This window comes from Kryptolebias marmoratus, linkage group LG22 (genome assembly GCF_001649575.2).
Source record: "Kryptolebias marmoratus isolate JLee-2015 linkage group LG22, ASM164957v2, whole genome shotgun sequence".
Classification (NCBI taxonomy): domain Eukaryota; kingdom Metazoa; phylum Chordata; class Actinopteri; order Cyprinodontiformes; family Rivulidae; genus Kryptolebias; species Kryptolebias marmoratus.
The window spans coordinates 28,182,487-28,203,470 of NC_051451.1; the positions used below are offsets into that span (position 1 = coordinate 28,182,487).

At 43.3% G+C, this 20,984-nt stretch overlaps 3 protein-coding genes across 5 annotated transcripts in view; 1 reads left to right on the forward strand and 2 right to left on the reverse strand.

Moving 5' to 3' along the window:
• The window catches only part of si:ch211-117n7.7 (uncharacterized protein LOC751622 homolog), a 7,909-nt gene extending 2,970 nt beyond the window's left edge, over positions 1–4,939 (reverse strand). The window contains exons 1-8 of the mRNA XM_037973749.1: positions 4,741–4,939; positions 3,187–3,299; positions 2,995–3,100; positions 2,765–2,884; positions 2,639–2,669; positions 986–1,031; positions 605–734; positions 370–407 (exon numbers count right to left, since the gene is read on the reverse strand). Of these exons, the coding sequence (XP_037829677.1) occupies positions 370–407; positions 605–734; positions 986–1,031; positions 2,639–2,669; positions 2,765–2,884; positions 2,995–3,100; positions 3,187–3,299; positions 4,741–4,823 (667 nt within the window). The 5' untranslated portion in view covers positions 4,824–4,939. The remainder of the gene's footprint in view (positions 1–369; positions 408–604; positions 735–985; positions 1,032–2,638; positions 2,670–2,764; positions 2,885–2,994; positions 3,101–3,186; positions 3,300–4,740) is intronic.
• A 665-nt stretch (positions 4,940–5,604) lies between these two features.
• On the reverse strand, positions 5,605–12,733 carry mocos (molybdenum cofactor sulfurase). The gene is made up of 15 exons (XM_017435069.3): positions 12,588–12,733; positions 12,423–12,512; positions 11,817–11,883; positions 11,095–11,739; positions 10,920–10,996; positions 10,618–10,817; positions 10,399–10,515; positions 9,270–9,620; positions 9,031–9,193; positions 8,855–8,930; positions 8,443–8,564; positions 6,653–6,749; positions 6,387–6,528; positions 6,195–6,299; positions 5,605–6,122 (listed from the first exon to the last, which is right to left on the reverse strand). The coding sequence occupies exons 1-15, from the start codon at positions 12,697–12,699 to the stop codon at positions 6,021–6,023; spliced, it is 2,466 nt and encodes an 821-aa protein (XP_017290558.1). The 5' UTR covers positions 12,700–12,733; the 3' UTR covers positions 5,605–6,020.
• zgc:110045 (uncharacterized protein LOC664755 homolog) overlaps positions 12,726–20,984 on the forward strand; it is a 16,540-nt gene continuing 8,281 nt past the window's right edge. The window contains exons 1-8 of one of the 3 annotated variants that reach the window (XM_037973627.1): positions 12,726–12,856; positions 18,257–18,360; positions 18,504–18,527; positions 18,629–18,661; positions 18,751–18,867; positions 19,817–19,948; positions 20,292–20,420; positions 20,584–20,673. In XM_037973627.1, coding sequence (XP_037829555.1) covers positions 18,301–18,360; positions 18,504–18,527; positions 18,629–18,661; positions 18,751–18,867; positions 19,817–19,948; positions 20,292–20,420; positions 20,584–20,673 — 585 coding nt within the window. In that variant the 5' untranslated portion in view covers positions 12,726–12,856; positions 18,257–18,300. Of the gene's footprint in view, positions 12,857–14,551; positions 15,296–18,256; positions 18,361–18,503; positions 18,528–18,628; positions 18,662–18,750; positions 18,868–19,816; positions 19,949–20,291; positions 20,421–20,583; positions 20,674–20,984 lie in introns of those variants that run through there. The other 2 variants (XM_017435095.3, XM_017435093.3) reach the window with 2 other exon arrangements.

Here is a 20,984-nt window from a genome sequence, read left to right on the forward strand (position 1 = left end):
ACACAACTGTTTCGACAGAAATATTTAATCATTCCTGCTGCAAGTGCCCAGGCTGCACGGGAAATGCTATAGCTAGCTGCTGCTGCCTCTGCAACTGTAACTACAGATTTTATAGAAATACCTACGTAAGGCCAAAGGTTTCTGAAATACCTTTTGGATGAACTGATACACAGATCTGTAGATTCGAGCTGCTTTAAGAAGCGATCCACTTCAGTCCTCACTGTGTTCTGACTAGCCGTTAGCTCGTCAGTTCTGTCAGGTTTAAACTGTTTCTCCAGGCTGAGAATCCCTCTTTAAAATGACCAATATGCCCCTTAAAGACAGAAATACCAGCCACTGATTTCTATCGATCAGACAAATCAAACTTACCGTCCTCCAGGATTTTGGCCGCGGTGGTAGTGGACACTCTGTAGAAAAACACACATCTTTAGTTTGTCACTTCTTTAAATGACAAAATGTTTGCCAATTTTTGCTTCTTTATTAAACAAATTAAACATGTTTGAGCTCATACAGCTGCTTGTAGCCTCTAAAGTGACATTATATATTTCAGAAGCTTTTGCTTTAAAAGCTAACAGGTTTTTTTTGTGAGTGTTTCCTAACTGACCCGGTGCCGAGGGAGTGACCCCAGATCACCACCAGGCTGTCTCCACTGCGCGCCTTCACCCAGTTGTACAGATAGATGGCGTCTGAAATCATCCCGGGCATCGTCGGCTCCCCCGTGGAGTCTCCAAAACCTGCCAGAGTTTCTTCACGTCACCCTCGGCTCACTGAGAAAGCACAGAGCTACTCTCTGCTGCCAGCAGATGGCAGTCAGTCCGAGGAGAAGAGAACTGCGGCCAGCATTGACCTGAAGCTGAACTGTTGTCTTTTAACGGCCTCACAGAAAACAAGCCATGAAGAACAACAACACTGGTCTGCAGGGACCATTTGGCTTCAGAAAGTGTTAAATTAAAGTGAGAGGAGGAAGTAAAAAATGAGCCCGTACCTCTGTAGTCAGGAACCAGCACATGGTAACCAAGAGCACTCAGTAACTGAAGGAAAAAAAAGTTTATTATTATTACTGACAATTATAAAGAAGACTTTTGTGAAGTTAAAGGGATATTTTGCCCATTTTGAAGTGCTGCTTTGTATAAAGTTTACAAAATATTAATATCCTACCTTCGTAGTGTCTTTATGTTTTTATAGGATGTCATTATTTACTGTTCTGTACAGAACTTTGGTCCTTTGTTTGGTTTAAAGAATAACCAGGACTGGATAATAACTGACTTTATACTGTCATTACTGCTTTGCCCCTTTTGATGTGACGCATCTTGTTCTGTTTTGAGCTCAAAACCGAACCTAATTCAACGTGACGTCTTATCAAATTGGCATTAATGTGTTAAATTGACCTGTAGACTGAGTTTAATTCTGACAGGACTGATGAGCTGATCTAAAGTGGATCGCTGCCGTCTTAAAACAACATCATGGTTCCTGCAGACACTTCAGTATAAACCTTTACACTACAGCCGGTTTCACGTTACATGATTACTGACCCAGAATTCTGTGGTCCGGAGCAGCCGAGGGTCACTGACCGTGTGGTCTGAAGGTTTATTTGACTATTTTACAACTACTAATGTATAAACCTTTACTCTCACTATAGGCACTATATGTGCCTGCAAATAACCACACAAACTCCTGTAAATAACTGTGTATTTAAAGTGTACAGGTTTATAAAACAGTGTTCACATGAGATCGGCGCTTGTCAGTCCGGCCAGAATTCAACTTTATTATTCCAAACTGAGGTCACGTCTCCGAAGGATGGACCTAAACCAATACCAGTATCAGGTATCGGATCCATTACTGTGTACTTGTACTCTTATAACTGTAGTGATGGTACTTTAAGGCAGCGTGATGTTCGCCTGTCAGCGGGCGGTGGCAGTACTGCACCGTAAAGCTGTTTGGTTATTGCCAATAAACACCAGAAGAAGAAGATAGCTTCAAATGAAGGTTTGAGCATCAGAGGGTTCTGGGAATATACGGATCTGAGCCCGAGTTTCCTGACGATCTCACCTTTCAGTCCCAGGATAAAGGCCTCCATCGTTATCGTCAACACTGAGGTGAAAAAGAACATTTAATAAAACTCAGAGCGGCGCAGGACTTATCGAACGGCGAGCCGGCGAGCCCTCCGGCAGCCGCCATCGATCTGAGGTGAGAAGAGAAACGAGGAGCGTGGATATGACCACCACGGGTCTCTGATGAGTCTGAGAAGCTGAAGGAGGAGCAGCTGCTGACAGTTTCACTAAAGCTTGAAGACAGTGACTGTTTGTGAGCTGGGTGTCATCATTGTTTACATTTATAGTTTTTGGGTAGGAAGGGCCTCAGCTGTGCCGGATGTTTATCTGAACTTTTTTTTTTTCATTTTTTTTAATGAAAACTGTTCAAAATACACATTTTTAACATAATAATCACCTGTGAAACAAATTAAATTTGGAATTAGAGGTTCTATTAATTGTGATAAGTGTAAAAGCATTTTTTAGTATTGGTGCAACCCTACTATCTACAGCAGGTAAGATATTGACTGTTTATAACTGTTACACATAACCTCATTTCAAAATAGTCAAACTATCCCTTTATTACGTGACAGCTGATGACCCCTCACCTTTGCCACGCCCACCCGGTGTGGAGCTGCTCTGTGGAAATTAATTTAAAAACAAAAGCCAACAAATGACTGATTTTTTTCTGAGTTTGAGAAGCAGCGTAAAACCAAACGAGCCGTTTCTCAGACCTGGTGTTTGTGTTCCCATGAAAATATATAAAAACTGGACTGCCATCGTTTAAGGTGCTCTGGTACCACGCCAGGTCCTTCCCTTGAGCCTCCTTCCACCGACCTTCAGGAACGGTGTGCCTTCAACAGTTCAAACATAACGCCTCCTTTAGATCCGCAACTGGATCGTTAAAAAAAACAAGACAGTTTTATCAATGAGAAGAAAACAAACAAACAAACACCGAGTTTACCAAACGCCGAGGGAAATGCCTTCCTCTGGAGTTAAGTACATGTTGATGGTGTGATTGAGGGAGAAATCAGCCGGTCGGCTCAGGTCCATAAAGAACGGCACTCTGACTAAACACAGGAAACAAAAACGGGTGAATTTGTTTGTTTGTTTTGTGGACGGGGCTTTTATAGGACGGACAGGTGTACCTCTTTACCTCTGTAAGTGAAAACAAAATGCTGAATTAATTCTGGCAGCACTTTCACCGTGACCGGCACCGAAACGCAAACAACAGCAGCCAACAAACCCCACTTTATCCACTGGCGGGACCTGAAAAGAGACAGAGATTAACTATTCGAATATTGACATTTTGACCATATTTTAAAACTTATCCGTGTCGATAAAAGCCAGGGACCCGTGTCTGAAAGTCTCCCCTTCTTCAGGTAACTCTATTAAAGTGGATTCCAGCAGACTTATGAGAAAAAGCCTGACACATCACTATTGATTACTCTCTAACTAGAAGGTCATTTTAGGAGAGCGGTCCTCTGCCAAGTTCAATAATGTCTCTGAAAAGCTGAACCACAGAGAAACAGATTGAACTCAACGTTTAACGAGTTCTTCCTTCGCTGAGGTGCTCCACCCTGAAAATGTTTTACTTCTCTATCAAGTCTTAGTGAAACTGGGAGTTTTACATATTCATTCTCACAAAAATCCAGACAAACAGCAGTGATGATTTATAACTCCCTCAGCCTTCACTTTGGCACAAAAATAATTCATCTTGTTACTTCTGATGATTTTACCAGCTCTAAATCTGATTATTTCTATGCAGCTGATTTGCTACCTTTATAATCTTTATTCTAGTTTTGCCACTGTTTGTATGTGTGCCTGTCTGTTAGCAAAATATCTAATGAACTACTGGATGGATCTGCATAAACCTTCCAGGAATTAATCATTGGCTGAACATCTTCAGGTGACATGCATCCCTTAGAGGAATGTTAGGATTAAAGCTTGGGTTTGGTTAAAGGTTAAACGTAGTTCTTGTTTCAGGTCAAGGTAAAACATCTGTGTGGGCAAATAAATGATTTCTGTCAATCAGTAACCAGCTTGCAGATAATATAGTTGGTCTGTATGTTTTAAAAAAAACAGGAATTAGTAACTCAGATTCATCATTACCCAACTGAGCTACACAGAAACTTTGGGTCTTGCTGCAACAAACCTGTCATTACTGCTCCAGAGTACAAATACATGTTTTCTGTTCATCATGAGCCTTTTTACTGCCTCACAGGAGCCAACAAATCCTCTTGAGTATTTATCAGAAGGACTAAATGAGCCTCAAGCAGCTGCAGTTAAATACTAGCCTCATAATGGATTTTGTTCCATGTTTGAATTAAAAACATGCATTTTTTTTACTTTTTGCTGTATTCAGATCTGCAACAAGTAGGATGTTTCTTATTAAAGTGTTTGAGTATCTTTACAGCCTTTCTATCAACAATAATTAACCTAAAAATATCTGATTTGCATATTTTAAAACCAGATGCAGAAGCTACAGTTAGCATTAGCTTAGCAACACATATAAATATCCAGTTAGCATTAGCTTAGCAACACATATAAATGTCCAGTTAGCATTAGCTTAGCAACACATATAAATATCCAGTTAGCATTAGCTTAGCAACACATATAAATGTCCAGTTAGCATTAGCTTAGCAACACATATAAATATCCAGTTAGCATTAGCTTAGCAACACATAATGCAAAAGTTAAGATAACTCACGGTGTTCCCTCCTTCTTCGCAGTCCTCCGGGTTTCTCTGCTGTCATTGGATGAACTACTTTGTTTCACGACTCTCCTCTTCATGGTTTAACGTCAGTCAAGCTTCCCAAACTAAAATATGTCACAAATAAAAGCAGTCCTCCAGCCCGAGTCTCAGTCCGGGACTTTAATTTGAACTTTGGTCAAACTTCGCTCTCAGCTCGCGGAGAGGGAGGCGACGGTGATTTTAAGGTGGAACAACTTAAACTGTTGTTTATCATGGGGCACGATGCATGGAACAGATGTAGCGACCTTAAATAAAACCCATGAACGGTTTACTTTGAGTCCAATTATTGTTTAAACGCTGAGTCAGCGTCCTATAAAACTGTTTAATTACCTCTTTTTAACTTTTCTATAAGCTGTTTACGATCTAACTCATTCCACATATTTTGTGCTATTTTAGCCGTTCATGTATTAAAATGTTCAGCTCATAAAAAGGTGTAACTTATACTTTATTTACAATTATTTTTTCATAGAAATACATTGAGATATTTTGGATTCCTTTAAAAATGTCTTTAAAATCTGCTTCAACATATTGACTGTAGTTTGTCTTCTTTTTTGTAGCTTTCGCAACTTTTAGTTTTCAGTTAGCATTTTGCTACTTTTAGCATTTTTCCAGCCTATTACTGATGTTAGCTTCTAGCTGATCTTTTTAGCTAGCATTTAGCTAACCTTTAGCTGCTTTTAACTAACCTTTAGTTGCTTTTAGCCAGCTTTTTGCTTCTTTCCTTCTGTTCATCAGCAGCTGAATGAATTCAACGTTTCAAACAAACGTTAAAGCAGAAACAAATGCCTATGTGCTAAAGTAATAAAGACAGCAGCTAAATGATTTTATTCTAGTTATTTTATTTTTCCAGCAGAGAACAATCGTCACAAATTTCATCGCTCTAGGAAAAATTTAAATTTAAAATCAAGAAGTTATCATTGTCAGCTGAATGTAAAAGTCTGTATTTAAAAAGACCACATGCTTCATATTGGACAAAACAAGCTAAAAAATTAAAAAATAAAATCTATATTTGTGCAAAGTACTTAATGTTTTCAGTGGCTTTAAAACGAGGGATTTTTATCAAAAGGCTATAGGCAGACAATGTTTTTTCCTGTTAGTAAAATATCTCATGAACCATTGGACGGATTTTAATGAAACTCACAGAAATTAATGATTAGACGTCGACAATTGATTACCTTTTAGAGGCAATGCAATTCAAGATGGCCGCCTGGGGCCACTGCTGTCACCAGAACAAATTAAGATGGCGTCTCGGGCTGAACGAGGGAACCAACAGACAGAACCCGGGCTGCAGCAGAACCCTCAGGACCCTGATGGGTCAGGTACACACCGAAGGTCACCTGAAATGCACAGAAACTAATTTAGTGTTTTTTGGACCGGACCGGGCCGAGCATTAATCGCTGCTGACCCACCTTCCCAGACCGGCAGGCAGACAGACTAATGAGCGGCTCCTTGGTTCTGGTTCCGGTGTCCTGGTCTATTCCGACCATCTGGCACCTCCCACACTGACCTGCGACCTTTGGGTTGATCACACGAGGAGCACAATGAACGCAGAGACAGAGAAGTTAAAGAGGTTTTTGTTGTTTTTTTCAGGTTCTGCTCACCATGAATCGAGTGTTGCCAATAATCAAGTGTGACCAATTATCCTCCTCGAACGGTTCTGCTCCAGCGATGACTAAATTGGCACGGAAGCGCCTAATGACATTCTGCGTGTCAAGGAGCTGATTGCCCTCGCTGCTGTTCTGCCTGGGGGGTGGGGAGTGGAAATTGCATGTTATTTTGCGGCGCTGCATAAATGAGGCAGCGTGATGTAAACGTGCGGCCTGGCCTCGGAGCGATGCGTATTTAGAGAAACGTCTCGTGTTCAGACCTGCTGCTCATTAGGCTGTGAATGAGCTCCACGCTGCCTCGGTTGATCATCAGATACTGAGCTTCATTCACCAGGGAGAGGAAGGGGGAGGCGGCAGCTAGCAAAGGAAAAAAAAACTTTAGATTACCCCGAAGATTTGTTTAATTTGAAGCAAACAGTCTCATTTAGAATTTGTGCAGAATCCATCCTTCAAACGTCTGAAATGCTGAGAAAAAGCAGAATAAAAAGCTTTTTATGCCCTGGATGCCTTATTTTTACTCTGAATGAATCGTGACAAAAATAAACTAAATTAAACCTTTTTAGATTAAAAATCTAAAAATTAGGTCACACTTGAAAACAGATCACTCTGACCCCAGGACTCCTGTGATTTTAATAAAGTCATAAAACAGTCCTTGATATTAGCTTGTGATATTCCAAACGCAGACATAAAAACAGTTTCTCCCTGAAGCTTGGTTCTCCTGAGGAGAGCCGTGCAGCATGTGGTTCTGCAGACTTAAACCGGGTTTTAAGAAAAGCCCGGGTGATGGAGAGTCTCACGCTGGGTTTGAGAGAGAAAAGCCTGAGTTACAGATGATGAAAGACTCGAGTCTCTATCAGTCAGGGAGGATTCTGACCGACGACGCCGCTAAAAAGATCATTTTTAATTTAAACTCATCGGATTTAAAAAGAGAAAAACATGATTGGTGTAAAACTGCAGGAGGACAGAGTCCAAAGACTCTGGACAGAATCGTCTCAGCAGAGACAAGATGTCCACACATATGGTTTCCAGAAAGCTCTGAAAACTCTATTTCCCATAATGCAACTCAACTCATCCTCCCTGTAAATCTGTTAAATGTGCTGTTTGCAGACATGTTGGACGATTCTGTCTTAAAAAATAACAAAAAGTGATTTTTATGTTTTTATTGTCTAGGTTTTAAATTAAAACCTGAACTTCTTTCATGTAAAGAGTCACAAATTTAATTCAGAAAGCAAACGAGTGATAGTGTTTTTGTCCGTGTTAGCAAAATATCTCATGAACCACTGGACAGACTTTAATGAAACGTTCAGAACGTTATCATCAGATCAACAAAATTCAAGAAGCTGAGTTTTAAAAACACAGAAAACAAAACAAATCCAGAATAAATAAAAGTGTCGTTCTTTAAAGGAATGCATATCACCCGCAACCTCACATGACAAGGTTTCTGTTAGCACTCAGAGTTTATGTTGTGGATTACTCTCAGCTACTACCATGCTAGGTTTTACATCAAAATCTATAAAACTGACTGTAACTATGTTTGGGTTTGCTAAGGTTGATTAGCTGTGGCGGCCATCTTGATTCAGGTTGACTCCAAAAGTTAATCAGTTGTAGAGATGCATCCAAAGATAATTTCCTGAAAGTTTCATTAAAGTTCATCCACTGGTTTATGAGATATTTTGCTAACAGACGAACACGGTTGACTCTAAAATTGAATCTCAAAGTTTTAATAGAAGATGTCATGAAAATTGTTAGTGCTCAGAGTATGTGTTGGGAATCAGTCTCAGCTACTACCACAACAAATTTTAGCTTAATATTTGTAAAATTTATTGAGTTATAACCATTTTGGTGTTTTTTAAGATCAGCTGGCTTAGGCGGCCATCTTGAATCAGGCTGACTCTAAGTGTTAATCAGTTGTAGAGATGCATCCAAAGATCATTTCCTGAAAGTTTCATTAAAGTTCATCCACTGGTTCATGAGATATTTTGCTAACAGACACACAGACAACGACATGACAGCAGGCATTAAAGGCGAGCAAAGCAGGCGGGGCCTTTACCTTCATCAGTCCTCGTCTTTCCTCGGGTGGAATCAGGACATTGTCTTATCAGACGGCACGTCTGTCCGAGGAACTCTGAGAGCCAGGACGCAGCTTCGTCTCCACAGTCCGACGTGTCCACCCTGAGGGGAGAAGGACGGTTTTATTCAGGACGCCTCGGGGGAAAACATCAGAGTTTTTAAAACTTCACACTATTTGGTGCAACGTCTCATCCAAGAATCCGAGGATGGAACGTGTCATGTGGGGAAACGTCCAAGAAGATTAATATCTGCTGTCCGTTGTTTGTTTTTCTGCACAAACAGAAAACTAAAGAGACTTTCATAAGAGGAGCGGAACATAAAACCAGTGAAGTGAGAGAAAAGCTGCGACAGAACGGAGGATTGGTGTCGTGTTTTTTTTCCAGACGGCTCACCTGTCACCACAAACTTTCCTCCGACACACCTGAGACTGGACCTCGCATTCCAGCGGGACCCAAATGGTTTCCATCCCTGCAGGAGAAATGCAGAAAATAAGTTTTTACACATTCCGAGGCGAGCCCCGTCTGATTGAGACATTTGTCTGGTGTTTTTCACGCAGAGGCGGTCCGACCCGAGGCCTGCAGGAACAATTTGTTGGAGGCGAGGTGGACTCGTGGGCGAATCAGGCACAGACGCGTCTCCCTCTTCTGACTCAGGCACACGCCGTTTCCATTCACCACCATCCAGCCTCGGTCGTAGAGGAGACCCAGCCGGCCCACGGGCCACTCGTGGACCTGCGTGAGGAGCAGCAGAGTCCAATCAGAACCAGCAGAGAGAGGCGTGACGGGCAGAAGGTGCTCGAATTGAAACCTCGAATGCAGCGCAGGACTTGACAGGATAGATGTAGATGTTGGTCAGAGTGTGAGCGTCTCCGACGGTTCTTAGCTCCCTCTGCGTGAATCTTTCCCGTGGTTCTTCCATGGATTTCGTCTCGGCTGCTTTGCGGTGTTCCTCAGAGGGCCGTCCTTTAGCGTCGCACGTCTGAAGCTCCTGGAGTCGGACTCGGTCCACCGTGGCCGGCTTCTCCACGAAGCACTCGACGACAAAGTTCAGGAGCTTCTGGCAGTCCTGGAACGTGGACATGTAGCCGAAGGACACTCGAACAGATCCGGTCGGCCGTCCGTCCACCAGGTCCACGCTGTCTCCACAGACATGACCCGCCTTACGGAGTAAAACAGAAACACTTTCACTCCTGAAGCTGTGGTAGTAGCTGAGGGGCATTAACGACACACACTCTGAGCACCTCCAGGTTAATCCAAATGTCCCACCAGGTCACAGATAACGTCCACAACTCCCAGATTTCTCTCAATAAGATGATCTTAGACTGAAACTCTGGCGGGTGATATGCATTCCTTTAAGAAACTCCAGGACTTTATTGTGAACGCTGACTCAGCATCATTCGGTTGTATTTTAGCTGTTCATACATCAAAACCTTCGGCTCATTCAGCTGATGGCTGCTGTGGCTTTTATACTTTTCAAATATTTAACTTTATTTACAAATATTTCCCAAACATTCAGTTCCTTCAGAAACTTTGTTCTCTTTGAAACCTGCTTCAGCTGCTTTTGCTTCTGTCTCCTTTTACTGCTTCTAGCTTTAGCTACTTTTCTGCTCATTTAAACTAGCCTTTCGCTACATTTAGCTTCTAGCAAGCCTTTTACTTGTAGCTTGTCTTTGGCTACTTTTAGCTAGCAGTTTGCAACTCAGCAATTAGTTAGCATTTTGTTCTCTTTAGCTTTAAGTAGTTTTTTGTTACTTCTAGCATCTATTTAGCATTTTGATACGTTTCAGTAGCTTTTGGCTACATTTAGCTTCTAGCTTGCCTTTTGATATTTTTAGCTTTTAGCTGGTGTTGCGCTTCTCTTAGCTTCTTCAGCAGGTTTCGGCTCTGTGTTTTGACAGAAAAGGTCATCTCTCTGGTTTTCAGTATTTTCCTCTCACCTGCAGATTCTTCTTCATCTGCTGGTTGCTGATTCCAAGGAATTCCTGGCAGGCTCCGGTGTTGCAGAAACATCCCGTTCGGACATGAATGTTGAACAAAGCGGCCATTCTGTCTACCTGAGGGCAGCAGAGGATGGCTGCAGTGACACTTCCTGTGCATAAATATGCACTAATTAAGCTGTTATGACTTTGAAAACTATCGTATTTATTAGAATTCACCTGTGAATATCCAATTATCTGCCCACTAGAATCCAGGAGGCTGAAGTTCAGGATTGCTCCCTGAGTGATTGGACTCTCAAACTGGCCTTCGGTGTAAATCTGAGCCACCGGGCTGCCGTTGCTATGGCAAAGGCTCGAGAGCAGAATGTAAGTGTAGCGAGCCAAACCAAACGTGTGCTGCTGGATGTTGTTCATGTTCCCTGCAGGTGAAAACGGATAAAGACAATAATGCTTCTGGTCTTACTCCAAAGTAGGCTCTCATTAGGAATAAATCTCATGTTTTCTCAATAAGTATGCAGTACCTGTGATCCTGTAAAGAGATTCAAACCCATGATTTAAAGCTATTATGTTCAAGAAAGAGATGGTGCCGTCTTCAAACCTTTGTCATGGAAATAAAAACAAACGGTTCAGAATAAAGACGCAGAGACGCGTCTGTTTTCTGAAAACACTGAGAATGTGACTCGTGCCAGCCATTACCTGTCAGAGATGTGTTCAGCCTGCACATAATAATCTTCTCCAGAAAGGTAAGCTGCTGCTGTGCCTCCTCCGAAATAGGCCTTTCTCAGTATTCCTGCTGCGTCGTTACGAACAAGAAGAGCCCCCAGACCTGTGGGGAAGCCAAATATCTTGTAGAAAGAGATGGAAATGAAGTCAGCGGGGCAGTTCTGTAGGTTTAGAGCGGAGCAGCTGACGTATGAGGCTGCATCCAGCAGCACAAACCAGCGGCCCCGGAGGTCACAGGCGGGGTAAAGGCTCCTCGCCTGAATGCCTTTCACGTGGCTCAGAGGATACTTCCTCCCTGAGAAGTTGCTCTGCGCCGGGTAGCAGAAAAGGTGTGGAGTTTGGCAAACATCCTCATCCCCCTGAACCCCGCTGGCCGTGCTGCTCCTCAGCTCCTGCGGGGGGACGGGGAGGGCAGACGCCCCCAGGGCAGAGGTCAGGCCTCTCATGCCAACCACAGAGGTATGGCTATCAGTCAGGAAGCAGAAATAACTCCCGGCTTCGCTCTCGCTCCGAGGACGCCACGGAAAACTCTCTGCCACTAATTTGAGGGCGGCTGTGCAGCCAGCAGTGAAAATCACGGAGTATTCCTCAGAGGTGGTGTTAAAATGCTGCAATACCCTGTAAGAAAGTGCAGTTTGGACTCGTTTAATCAAGCGAGGCAGCACTCAGTGGTTCTCTGAGCGCGCGGACTTCACCTGTCTCTGACTCGCTCCACCGTGTCGTGTGTCAGCCGGCTGCTGGCGTGATGGCTGTGAGGGTTTCCTGGAGGCAGGGAGACAATTACAGCACCGATCAGGGAACTCCTAACGTCCAATCACAGTTATCAAACAGGCGCCATGCAGTCTGACGCGGCGCCGCAGGACCTCACAGCAGCATCAGCTACTACCACACCAACCGTTAGCTGTGGCGGACATCTTGAACTGGACTGACATGTTGCAGATGCACATCCAATCATTTCCTGAGAGTTTTATTCAAATCCATCCAGTGGTTCATGAGATATTTCGCTAACAGACGAGTTAAAGGCAAAGTTTGAAACAATCTGCCTGCCTTCAGGTGACGTGTTGTGGATCAGTCTAAGCTACTACCACACTAATACCTGCTCTAAGATCAGCTGGCTGAGGCGGCCATCTTGAATTTAAGAGTTAATCAGCTGCAGATGTGCAGCCAATGATTAACTCATTAAAATCCGTCCAGGGGTTCATCAGATATTTAGCTAACAGACAAACACAGGCAAAGACACGGTCGCCCTTTCGGCCTTCTGCGGCGGGCGATGCTTTTATTAGTGCTTATTGTTTCCTCACCGTACAGATTGGTGGAAATGTCCCGGAAGTACTCCTCGAGCAGAGACTCCGGGTAGAGAGACGCTCCTGCGTGGTCCAGATATGTGGTTCCTGTCCAAACACACGAAGACAGGCAGTCAAGTAAAAACATGGTCGCCGATCCTGCAGCTCTGGACTCATCTCCACCTTTAATCCGAGGAAACTCCCGCTCGATCAGGTCCTGGAGGTCTCCTCCGTACCCGTACTGAGCGCAGATCTGCAGGAAGCTCCGCTCGGAGCAGAGGTCCTGGAAGTCCATCCTGGAGCCCAGGTCCGGGTCCGAATCCTGCCATCAGCTCCTCTCAGGGAAGTTTAAAGTTCAACTCCGAGTCCGAGCCGTCCTCCTGCTGGCTGCAGGGCCGGAGCGAAGTGTTCTGGGCCCGAGGGGGCCGGGGGGCCGAGGGGCCGCTCCTGAGGTCAGACCACAGCACTGAGTTAAAAGGGAAATGAAAGAAAATGTCAAAATAAGAGTTTTCATGCTTTCCTGTTAGTTAAACACCATCATAAAACCCTCCAGTGGTTCTCTGATTTAACGACTTGTTTTTAGAGTTTCTGTTAGTTTCTGGTATGTCAGGGAAGCAGTTATTGCTGCTTTCAATTAAAAACCAGCATCATTATAAAGAAAAACTTTAATTAAAGTGGATTAAAGTTAGTCAGATCGGATGAACGGCGCCACCCGGTGGGCTGCAGTGAACTTACAGCACATTAAATAAACTTTTACAGCAAATGGAGCAAAAGGCTAGCTGAAAGCAAAACAAAGCAAAACATTAGCTTGAACCTTAAAGTACCAAACGACGAGCTCAAAGTAACAAAAGGGTTAACGAGCGGCTGCAGGAGAACTTTTATCTTAGTTAAAAAATAACAACAGCTGGGTTTAAAATGACCCTAAAGCTACTTTAGTTGAAGAATTACTGAATGATGACTTCCAGAGTATTCATCAGCTGCTGAAGGTGAAGGCAGGGTGTGTGTTAGCAAAATATCTCATGAACCACTGGACGGATGTGAATGAAACACTTCAGTAATACAGAAAATGAAATCTTATATTTGCAGCAAAATACAACATTTGGACATTTTATATAACATTATTGGTAGAAGTTGAAGTGAAGATTGTTGAATTATCTAGATGTTAATAAATAATTAATGTGGAGACAGATGGATGATTGACAGGCCACAGAGGACAGTGTCTCCTCTTGTCCCTGTCTGAGTGTCCGTGTCTGTATTTGTCAACTCTTGTGTTCCTCCTCTTCCTCTTCATCACATCATCGTGTAGAATGAGTCATCTTCATCGCTCTCGTCGTCTGGCAGGTCGAAGTCTGAACCTCCCTCGGCTGTCTGAGAAGAATCGTTTCTTCTTCTGCGTGGAGTCCAGAAACAAACACCAGGATTTAAACCGTCGGCTTCGCCACATTTAACGATTCTGAGAACCGATTGGACAGAAAAGAGCCGACAGACGGCAGATTGTCATTTTCATACTGAATAATTTATGAGTTTTTAACACAGAAACACAGAAACAGACACAAAAAAACTCTAAACCCGGTCCTGTTGGAGCTCTAAACCCGGTCCTGTTAGGAGCTCTAAACCTGGTCCTGTTGGAGCTCTAAACCCGGTCCTGTTGGAGCTCTAAACCTGGTCCTGTTGGAGTTTTAAACCCGGTCCTGTTTGGAGCTCTAAACCTGGTCCTGTTTGGAGCTCTAAACCTGGTCCTGTTTGGAGCTCTAAACCTGGTCCTGTTTGGAGCTCTAAACCTGGTCCTGTTTGGAGCTCTAAACCCGGTCCTGTTGGAGCTCTAAACCTGGTCCTGTTGGAGCTCTAAACCTGGTCCTGTTGGAGTTTTAAACCCGGTCCTGTTTGGAGCTCTAAACCCGGTCCTGATTGGAGTTCTACAGCTCAGAGTTTAAACGGGTCACAGAAAGTTGAACTGAGGTTTTAGATCTTTATTAGTTTTTCAACAATCCTGGGTTAAAATGGGGGATTTACCATAAAGTGTGATGATGTCACACTCGAACCTTTGAGTTTAAACCTCCTAAAATGTTTGCAAACAAACTCGTCTTCCCAGATTTTTCCAAAAGGAAACCGGACTTTCAGGCGTTGAACATTTCCTCATAAATTCTCCAGTTATTAAAAGTTGTCTTCATCTGTGCAGCGTATCCGCGAGGCTGCGCTGAACGATGATTAAATATGCTTCACTGGTTCGGTTCCACAGTTCTGCGCCTCACATGAATACATTTTTGTGCAGAGCGGCTTTATTGTATCCGATTTGGCCTCATTACACGGGCCGTTCGAGGGGGAGGGCAGGGGTCGAAGCACCCTGCCAAGACATTGTGCTAAAAACCACTAAACATCTCAAACTCCACATTGTCCTCGCCAGCCCTCAATTAGTCAGGTTCCCCCTTTTCAAACCAGATTTCTTTAAAGGCATATGTGTGCAGGAAGGACTGAAGGAGCTGCTGAACAAAGCCTCTCTTCACTGTCTCTCCTGAGCACAAAGGGCTTCGTCTGCCCTGGATTTTCATGTTATTGGCTGTAAATACAGACAGATATCTGTTCTGGACGGGTCCAGTCCAGCCCTGCCAGGCCTCCTCAGATCGCCGATCTTCGTGCAGACTCGGGGAAAAAGCCTCTTTCTCCGACAGGGAGAATTAGGGAAGAGATGCGGGTCCTCTTGCCCTGTGCAGGGGCTTATCTTTGCCTAAGCTGAGGGACTAATAGCAAAGCCTGCCCTCGCTCCAGCCGCTCTGAGGCCACAGGGACCATCTGTCCACTCCGTGGACATCTGAACACAAAGGGAGCAAACACTCAACTCGGACTGCAAACTAAAACTTTAAAAGACACCAGAATCAAAGAAGAGGAGCCAGGTCAGTTTTTCCAGCCTGAAATCTTCACGGCTCAGTTTTACGTCTTTGTTGGGGGTTGAACTTAAATCTGTTGTCTCTAATGGAGGCTGGTTGTTGTTTTTCCTCGCTCTTTGCTTGTATTCTGTTTAAACTCTTCCCTTCAGACAGTTTGGAACCGGAGTGAATGAATGAACACATGAAGCAACCTTGTGATGAATCTCTGTTTTTGGGTTTTGTTGAGGCAGGAAAGCCACGCTGGATTGTTGCTTCATGCCTGAACTCTGAGACAAATAACTATAAATAGTCACCACTCGACACATTTAGGCAACCATCAGTCGCGCTGGTTTGTTCAAAATATTCCTCCTGGTAGAAAGGAGCACAGAACGTTTGGTTAAAACATATTTTTATCCAAAACCCCCTCAGAATGTTGTAAAACGCTTTGTGTGGACCAAGGAATACATTGTCAAATGAAATCCCTGATAATCCACTTAGACATTGTTCTACATTTCCCTCCAGGATTAAGGCCCTGTCTTGTTTTTTTTTAAAATAATTTTTTATTCTGCAGCATCTTTCTGTCAGTCAGGACCACAGTTCCAACAGTTTTTTTGTTTCGTCGTGTATATTCTGGGTGCTGTTGCAGTTCTGAAGTCTTGACTTGCTGGAGGTGACAGAAATGGGTCAAAGGGGTCTTAGCGTTAACTAAACAAATCCGGGTCTATAGGATTAGAGGGAGATGTTGCTGTTTGTTTGACGTCGTAACTTTATAAAGAAACGTAAGGATGACAATGTTCTGTTCCGTTCTGTTTACTTCGGATCCTGATTTTATTGGGATTGAGTCAATGGGTTCAGTCGGGTTTTATTAACGCTGGAATCAGGACATTTTATAAACTCGCCTCAGGGAGAGAGGGCTAACGGTCACGATTCATCGACGTTTTCTTCCCGGAAACACTTAGTCTTTACTTCAAATGTAAAATAGCACCAGAGAGTTAATAAGATAAGAATCAGTGTCAGTTTTGTTTGAAACCTTTAGCTTTTAGCTAGCATTTTGCTACACTTAGCTTTTAGCCTAACAAATGTGTCTATAAATGGTAATTTAAGGTGCTTTATAGATTAAACGTAGCTAAAACTCTTTAAATTACAGCTCATCCAACCTCCGCCTCCCCACACATGAAATGATTTGTCCTGTACGTATATTTGTTGTTATATATCATAAATAAACTGAATTTATTTACTGTAAACCAGCCGTAAGAGGAGTGCTTCTGTCACTCTACTCCCCCGTGACCGGACCACAGAAAACTCCTGGTTTCGTGGAGGTCACCGCTTCCCTTTCACTCTTATCTAACTCTGCACTCCGAGACAAATGGGTGTATTTCACCAAATGTCTAAGTGTTGCTTTAAAATGTCATCAGGTTGTTTAAACCTCGGAGCAGGACTGACTGAAGCGCTGGGTTTGATGGATCGCCTCACAACCACCGTCTTCCTGCTCTGCCATCCCCGTCTCAGCAGCTAAATCTGGTTTTGGCGTCACGTTTATATGAGTTTGTTTCCTCCTCTCGGTAAATTAAAGGCACAACACATCACCTGCAACAGTTTCAGCCCCAGATCAGAACTTGTATCGTTTTATTATAAGTTATAGATCAGACCACACCGAATTTTAGCTGAATTTCTGTAAAAACATCAGCATCGGCAGGTGATGATCACATTTTTCCACCTTCTATTAGTTTATCAGCTCTCAGTTTAGCCCAGTCCTAAAAGTAAATGAAAAACTAAGAATTGCTTCTCAGAATCATGACAATCTGATAAACACTTTGACCTTGGTCCTGCATAGAGGTCTGTTCTGGTCCAATAAACTGTCGGTTCTGGGCTGCATCATTTTTCTGTTCAGAAACACCGGATTTGTTCCGGAGCCACAAACAGAGTCGACATTGTGTGTTTCTGGAGTCACGCTCACATCACTTGATCCTCACGGCTCCGTACGGCACAAGTGGCTCCTTTTTATTTTATCTTATCTGAGGCAGTCACACAACTTTTATTTAGTGGAACTAAGACACAGTCCTGAGTGAAGATTGGAGCGAATGATACGCTTATCTCCCTTCACTCGCCGCCTCATGATCAGACAAACAATGATTCATACTTCTCTCAGACCATCACACCCCGACAAATACGTTCCTGAAACCGGATAAAAATAACCCTTCTTACTTTGCTCTGATTAGAGTTAATGAAATGAAATATCTCCCCTTTATGGATCATTACCATGACATTTAAAGTAGAGATATTTCATCCCCCCTGTAGTTGATTCAACACCGATAACGCGGCTCAGATCCACCTTATAAAAGCTTTTCCTCTCCAGGAACATCTAGCTGCGAACAGGAAATGATGCATTTCAAACGCCCCGCGGCTGAGGATGACAGAGTGCTTCACACCGTCGTTGTTTTCCTAATTGGAAGTTGATAAAAAGAATAAAAAACGATGATACCCGAGATAAACCCAGCAGTAATGCCGAGTCAGCGTTCACGCTGATGTTTTCCTGTTAAAAGTTTCCTCCAGATGTTTCTTTTTGCAAACTACTTTGTGCTGTTTTAATCATTTATGAATCAAAATGTTCAGGAATATGTTTTACATTTTTCAAAGTATTGGACTTTATTTAAGCTAAGCTGTTTGATTTTATTTAATTGTTCTTTACTTTACTTTTAGCTTCTGTTTAGCCAATTTCAGCTACATTTAGCTTTTAGCTAACATTTTGCTAACCCTTCCATTCTGCTTATTTTAGCTCCTTTTTTATTTTAGCATTAGTATTTGTTAGGTTTAGTAGCTAAAACAGCAGAATAACCATCAGACGGGGCCTTAAAGCCCAACAGAAATTCTTACTCGAATCTGGTTCATTTCCTTCTTTTTCTTTTGTGTTTTTTTTTTACAGGTGATTTTCCGAACATCCTGAAACACTGAACCAGTTATTTCACACATTGTTTTGTTTCATTGCAGAGCGTTTATAGTTCTGCCGACACCGAGGATATCAGAGAGAAGAAATGGCTTCAGATAACAGTCTGAACGTTACATTAACTCTGAGGCTGCTGATGCATGGAAAGGTAATCAACAGATGTGTAAAGTGTCAGTCTGTTAAATTCTTCCTTGTAATGACCCATCTGGTTCCTGCTGCGGGTTTAATGATTAGATTCTGCTTCAAATCTGAAAGCATCTCTTCTTCAAATGTTCCTCTTTTCTTTTACAGGAAGTTGGCAGCATAATTGGAAAGGTGGGTTTTATGGACGATCCACCAGCGTTCTATGAATCTGTTGTCACAGTCTCGTTAAATCACCCGCACAGAACTAATATTTCTTTCCTGGATGGTTTCAGAAAGGAGAAACAGTGAAGAAGATGAGGGAGGATGTGAGTATTTGCTTTGAAAACAAACAAAAAAAAAAATCAGGCTCACTGGTTGGAGTTATTACAGCAAACATGGGTTTGGGTTTTTATAGAGTGGCGCTCGGATCAACATCTCAGAGGGTTCATCTCCAGAGAGAATAGTTACGATTACCGGACCGACGGAGGGCATCTTCAAAGCTTTCTCCATGATTGCACAAAAGTTTGAGGAGGTACATCGAAGTATGGTTCCACCCCAATTCTGATAAAGTTGTATTTTGTGTAAACTGTAAATAAAAACAGAAAACAATGATCTCATAAACAACGGAACAAAGTAAACATATTAAATGTTGAAACTAAGAATATGTGCAAATCTTTGGACAAAAATTCTGAATTTGATGGCAGCAACTCGTCTCTTTGAAGATGTTCCAGATGTTCCCCTCTGTGCAGCATCTGTAAACATCTGGACCTGAGGTTGTCTGTTCAACAGTCCTGGATGGGAGCAGATGTTGTTCTAAAACCACTAATGCACCCCCATACCATCAGAGAGGCAGACTGGACCTCAGAACAGTTCTCCTCTTTGGTCCAGAGGAGACACATCTGTTCACATCTGGCTTCTTCTTTGCCTGATAGAGCTTTAAGCAGCATTTGTGGACAGTGTTCCTGAGCAGAACCAGAACCAGAACCTGTCAGCTGGTGAACCTCTGCCCATCTTCAGCCTCTAAATGCTCTTTTTCTCCTCACTCCTCTGACCGACCTGCTGATAATTAACCTCGTTAGTCTCTAAAAGCTCCTCCAGCTCTCTGTTATTTGCTCGACAGACTCTTTCAGCCTTTTGTTGCTCCTGGAACATCTTCTTACAGACGTGTTGCTGCCATCAGAAACAAAATTTACCTTTTATATTTACAGCAGAGAATAAAACATGTGTTTATGAGATTTGAAAATCATTGTTTTCTAAGACTGTAGACATTTTCCACAACGTTCCGACTTCTTCAGAACTGGAGTTGTATTTCCACCATATTGTTTCACAAGCAGAATTTAACAACCTGTCTGTTTGAATGACAGCGAATAAACCTTTATTCAGTCTTGCAAGACAACCCAAAAGGACACGTCAAATAAAGCTGACATTCTGTGGAGTCGATGCTGAAAAAAACGGCAACATGTTTTTGAATTCTCCCGCAGGATATCACGGCGGCGATGACAAACAGCAACGTGACGAGCAAGCCACCTGTGACCCTTCGTCTGGTGTTCCCGGGGAGCCAGTGCGGCTCTCTGATTGGCAAAGGAGGCTCAAAGATCAAAGAGATCCGAGAGGTTGGAGTTAGTTTTGTTTTCTATCAGAAACTTGTTTTTCTCCACCCGAACAGGCCATTAAAACCCTCCTCCCCGGCGCTCTGACACCTAAAGGCTTGTTTTCTTTTCCTGGAAATGTGGTGACTGCTCCTGAAAAGCCTCTCATTGTGCATGTAAGGATCAGCAAAGCCTGAATTTTAATCCTGAATGGACAATATTTGTTTGTGCCTCTTCAAATATTGGAGCATTGGACTCGCAGCTGCTCCCTGCATGTCAAAAAATGTTTGCAGGCTGGAAACAGCCTTTCAGTCCGGTTCCTGCAAAAACCCGCCTTTGTCTGCTCTGTCGTCTTGATAATTTAAAGACCACAGGCGCCCAGGTTCAGGTGGCGGGAGACATGCTGCCGGACTCCACAGAGAGGGCTGTCACAATCTCCGGCACGCCGCAGGCCATCACTCAGTGTGTGAGACACATCTGCTCCGTCATGCTGGAGGTGAGCGCCGTCACATTCAGCTGCTGCGTGAGGAGCAGCACTGAAACCTCTGCTTATTTCCTTGTACCTGATAGGAAACACTCTGATAGGTTTATATATCGTGACATCTGTTTGTGACTCATGTCAGATGTGTGGGGTGTTCAACATAATGTTTCTCCTCCAGTCTCCACCTAAAGGAGCAACTATTCCCTACAGACCCAAGATCCTGGCTGCTGGAGCCCACGCAGTTTTAACACCTCAGCACTCTGCGCAGGTAAGTGGAGGAGGAGGAGCTTCAGCTGATTAAAGGAGACATGATAAAGCAGCTGTAACACGTCACTCATTAACGGTTTAGTCCCCACCGGAGGAACCAATCATGCTGTGAGGCTGAGATCTGTAAAAATGATTAAAGACCTAAAACCTCCGTTCAGTCATGGAAGGTCCAACTTCCTGTTTGAACTCTGAGCTGTAGAGCTCCAACAGGACCAGGTTTAGAGCTCCAACAGGACCAGGTTTAGAGCTCCAACAGGACCAGGTTTAGAGCTCCAACAGGACCGGGTTTAGAGCTCCAACAGGACCAGGTTT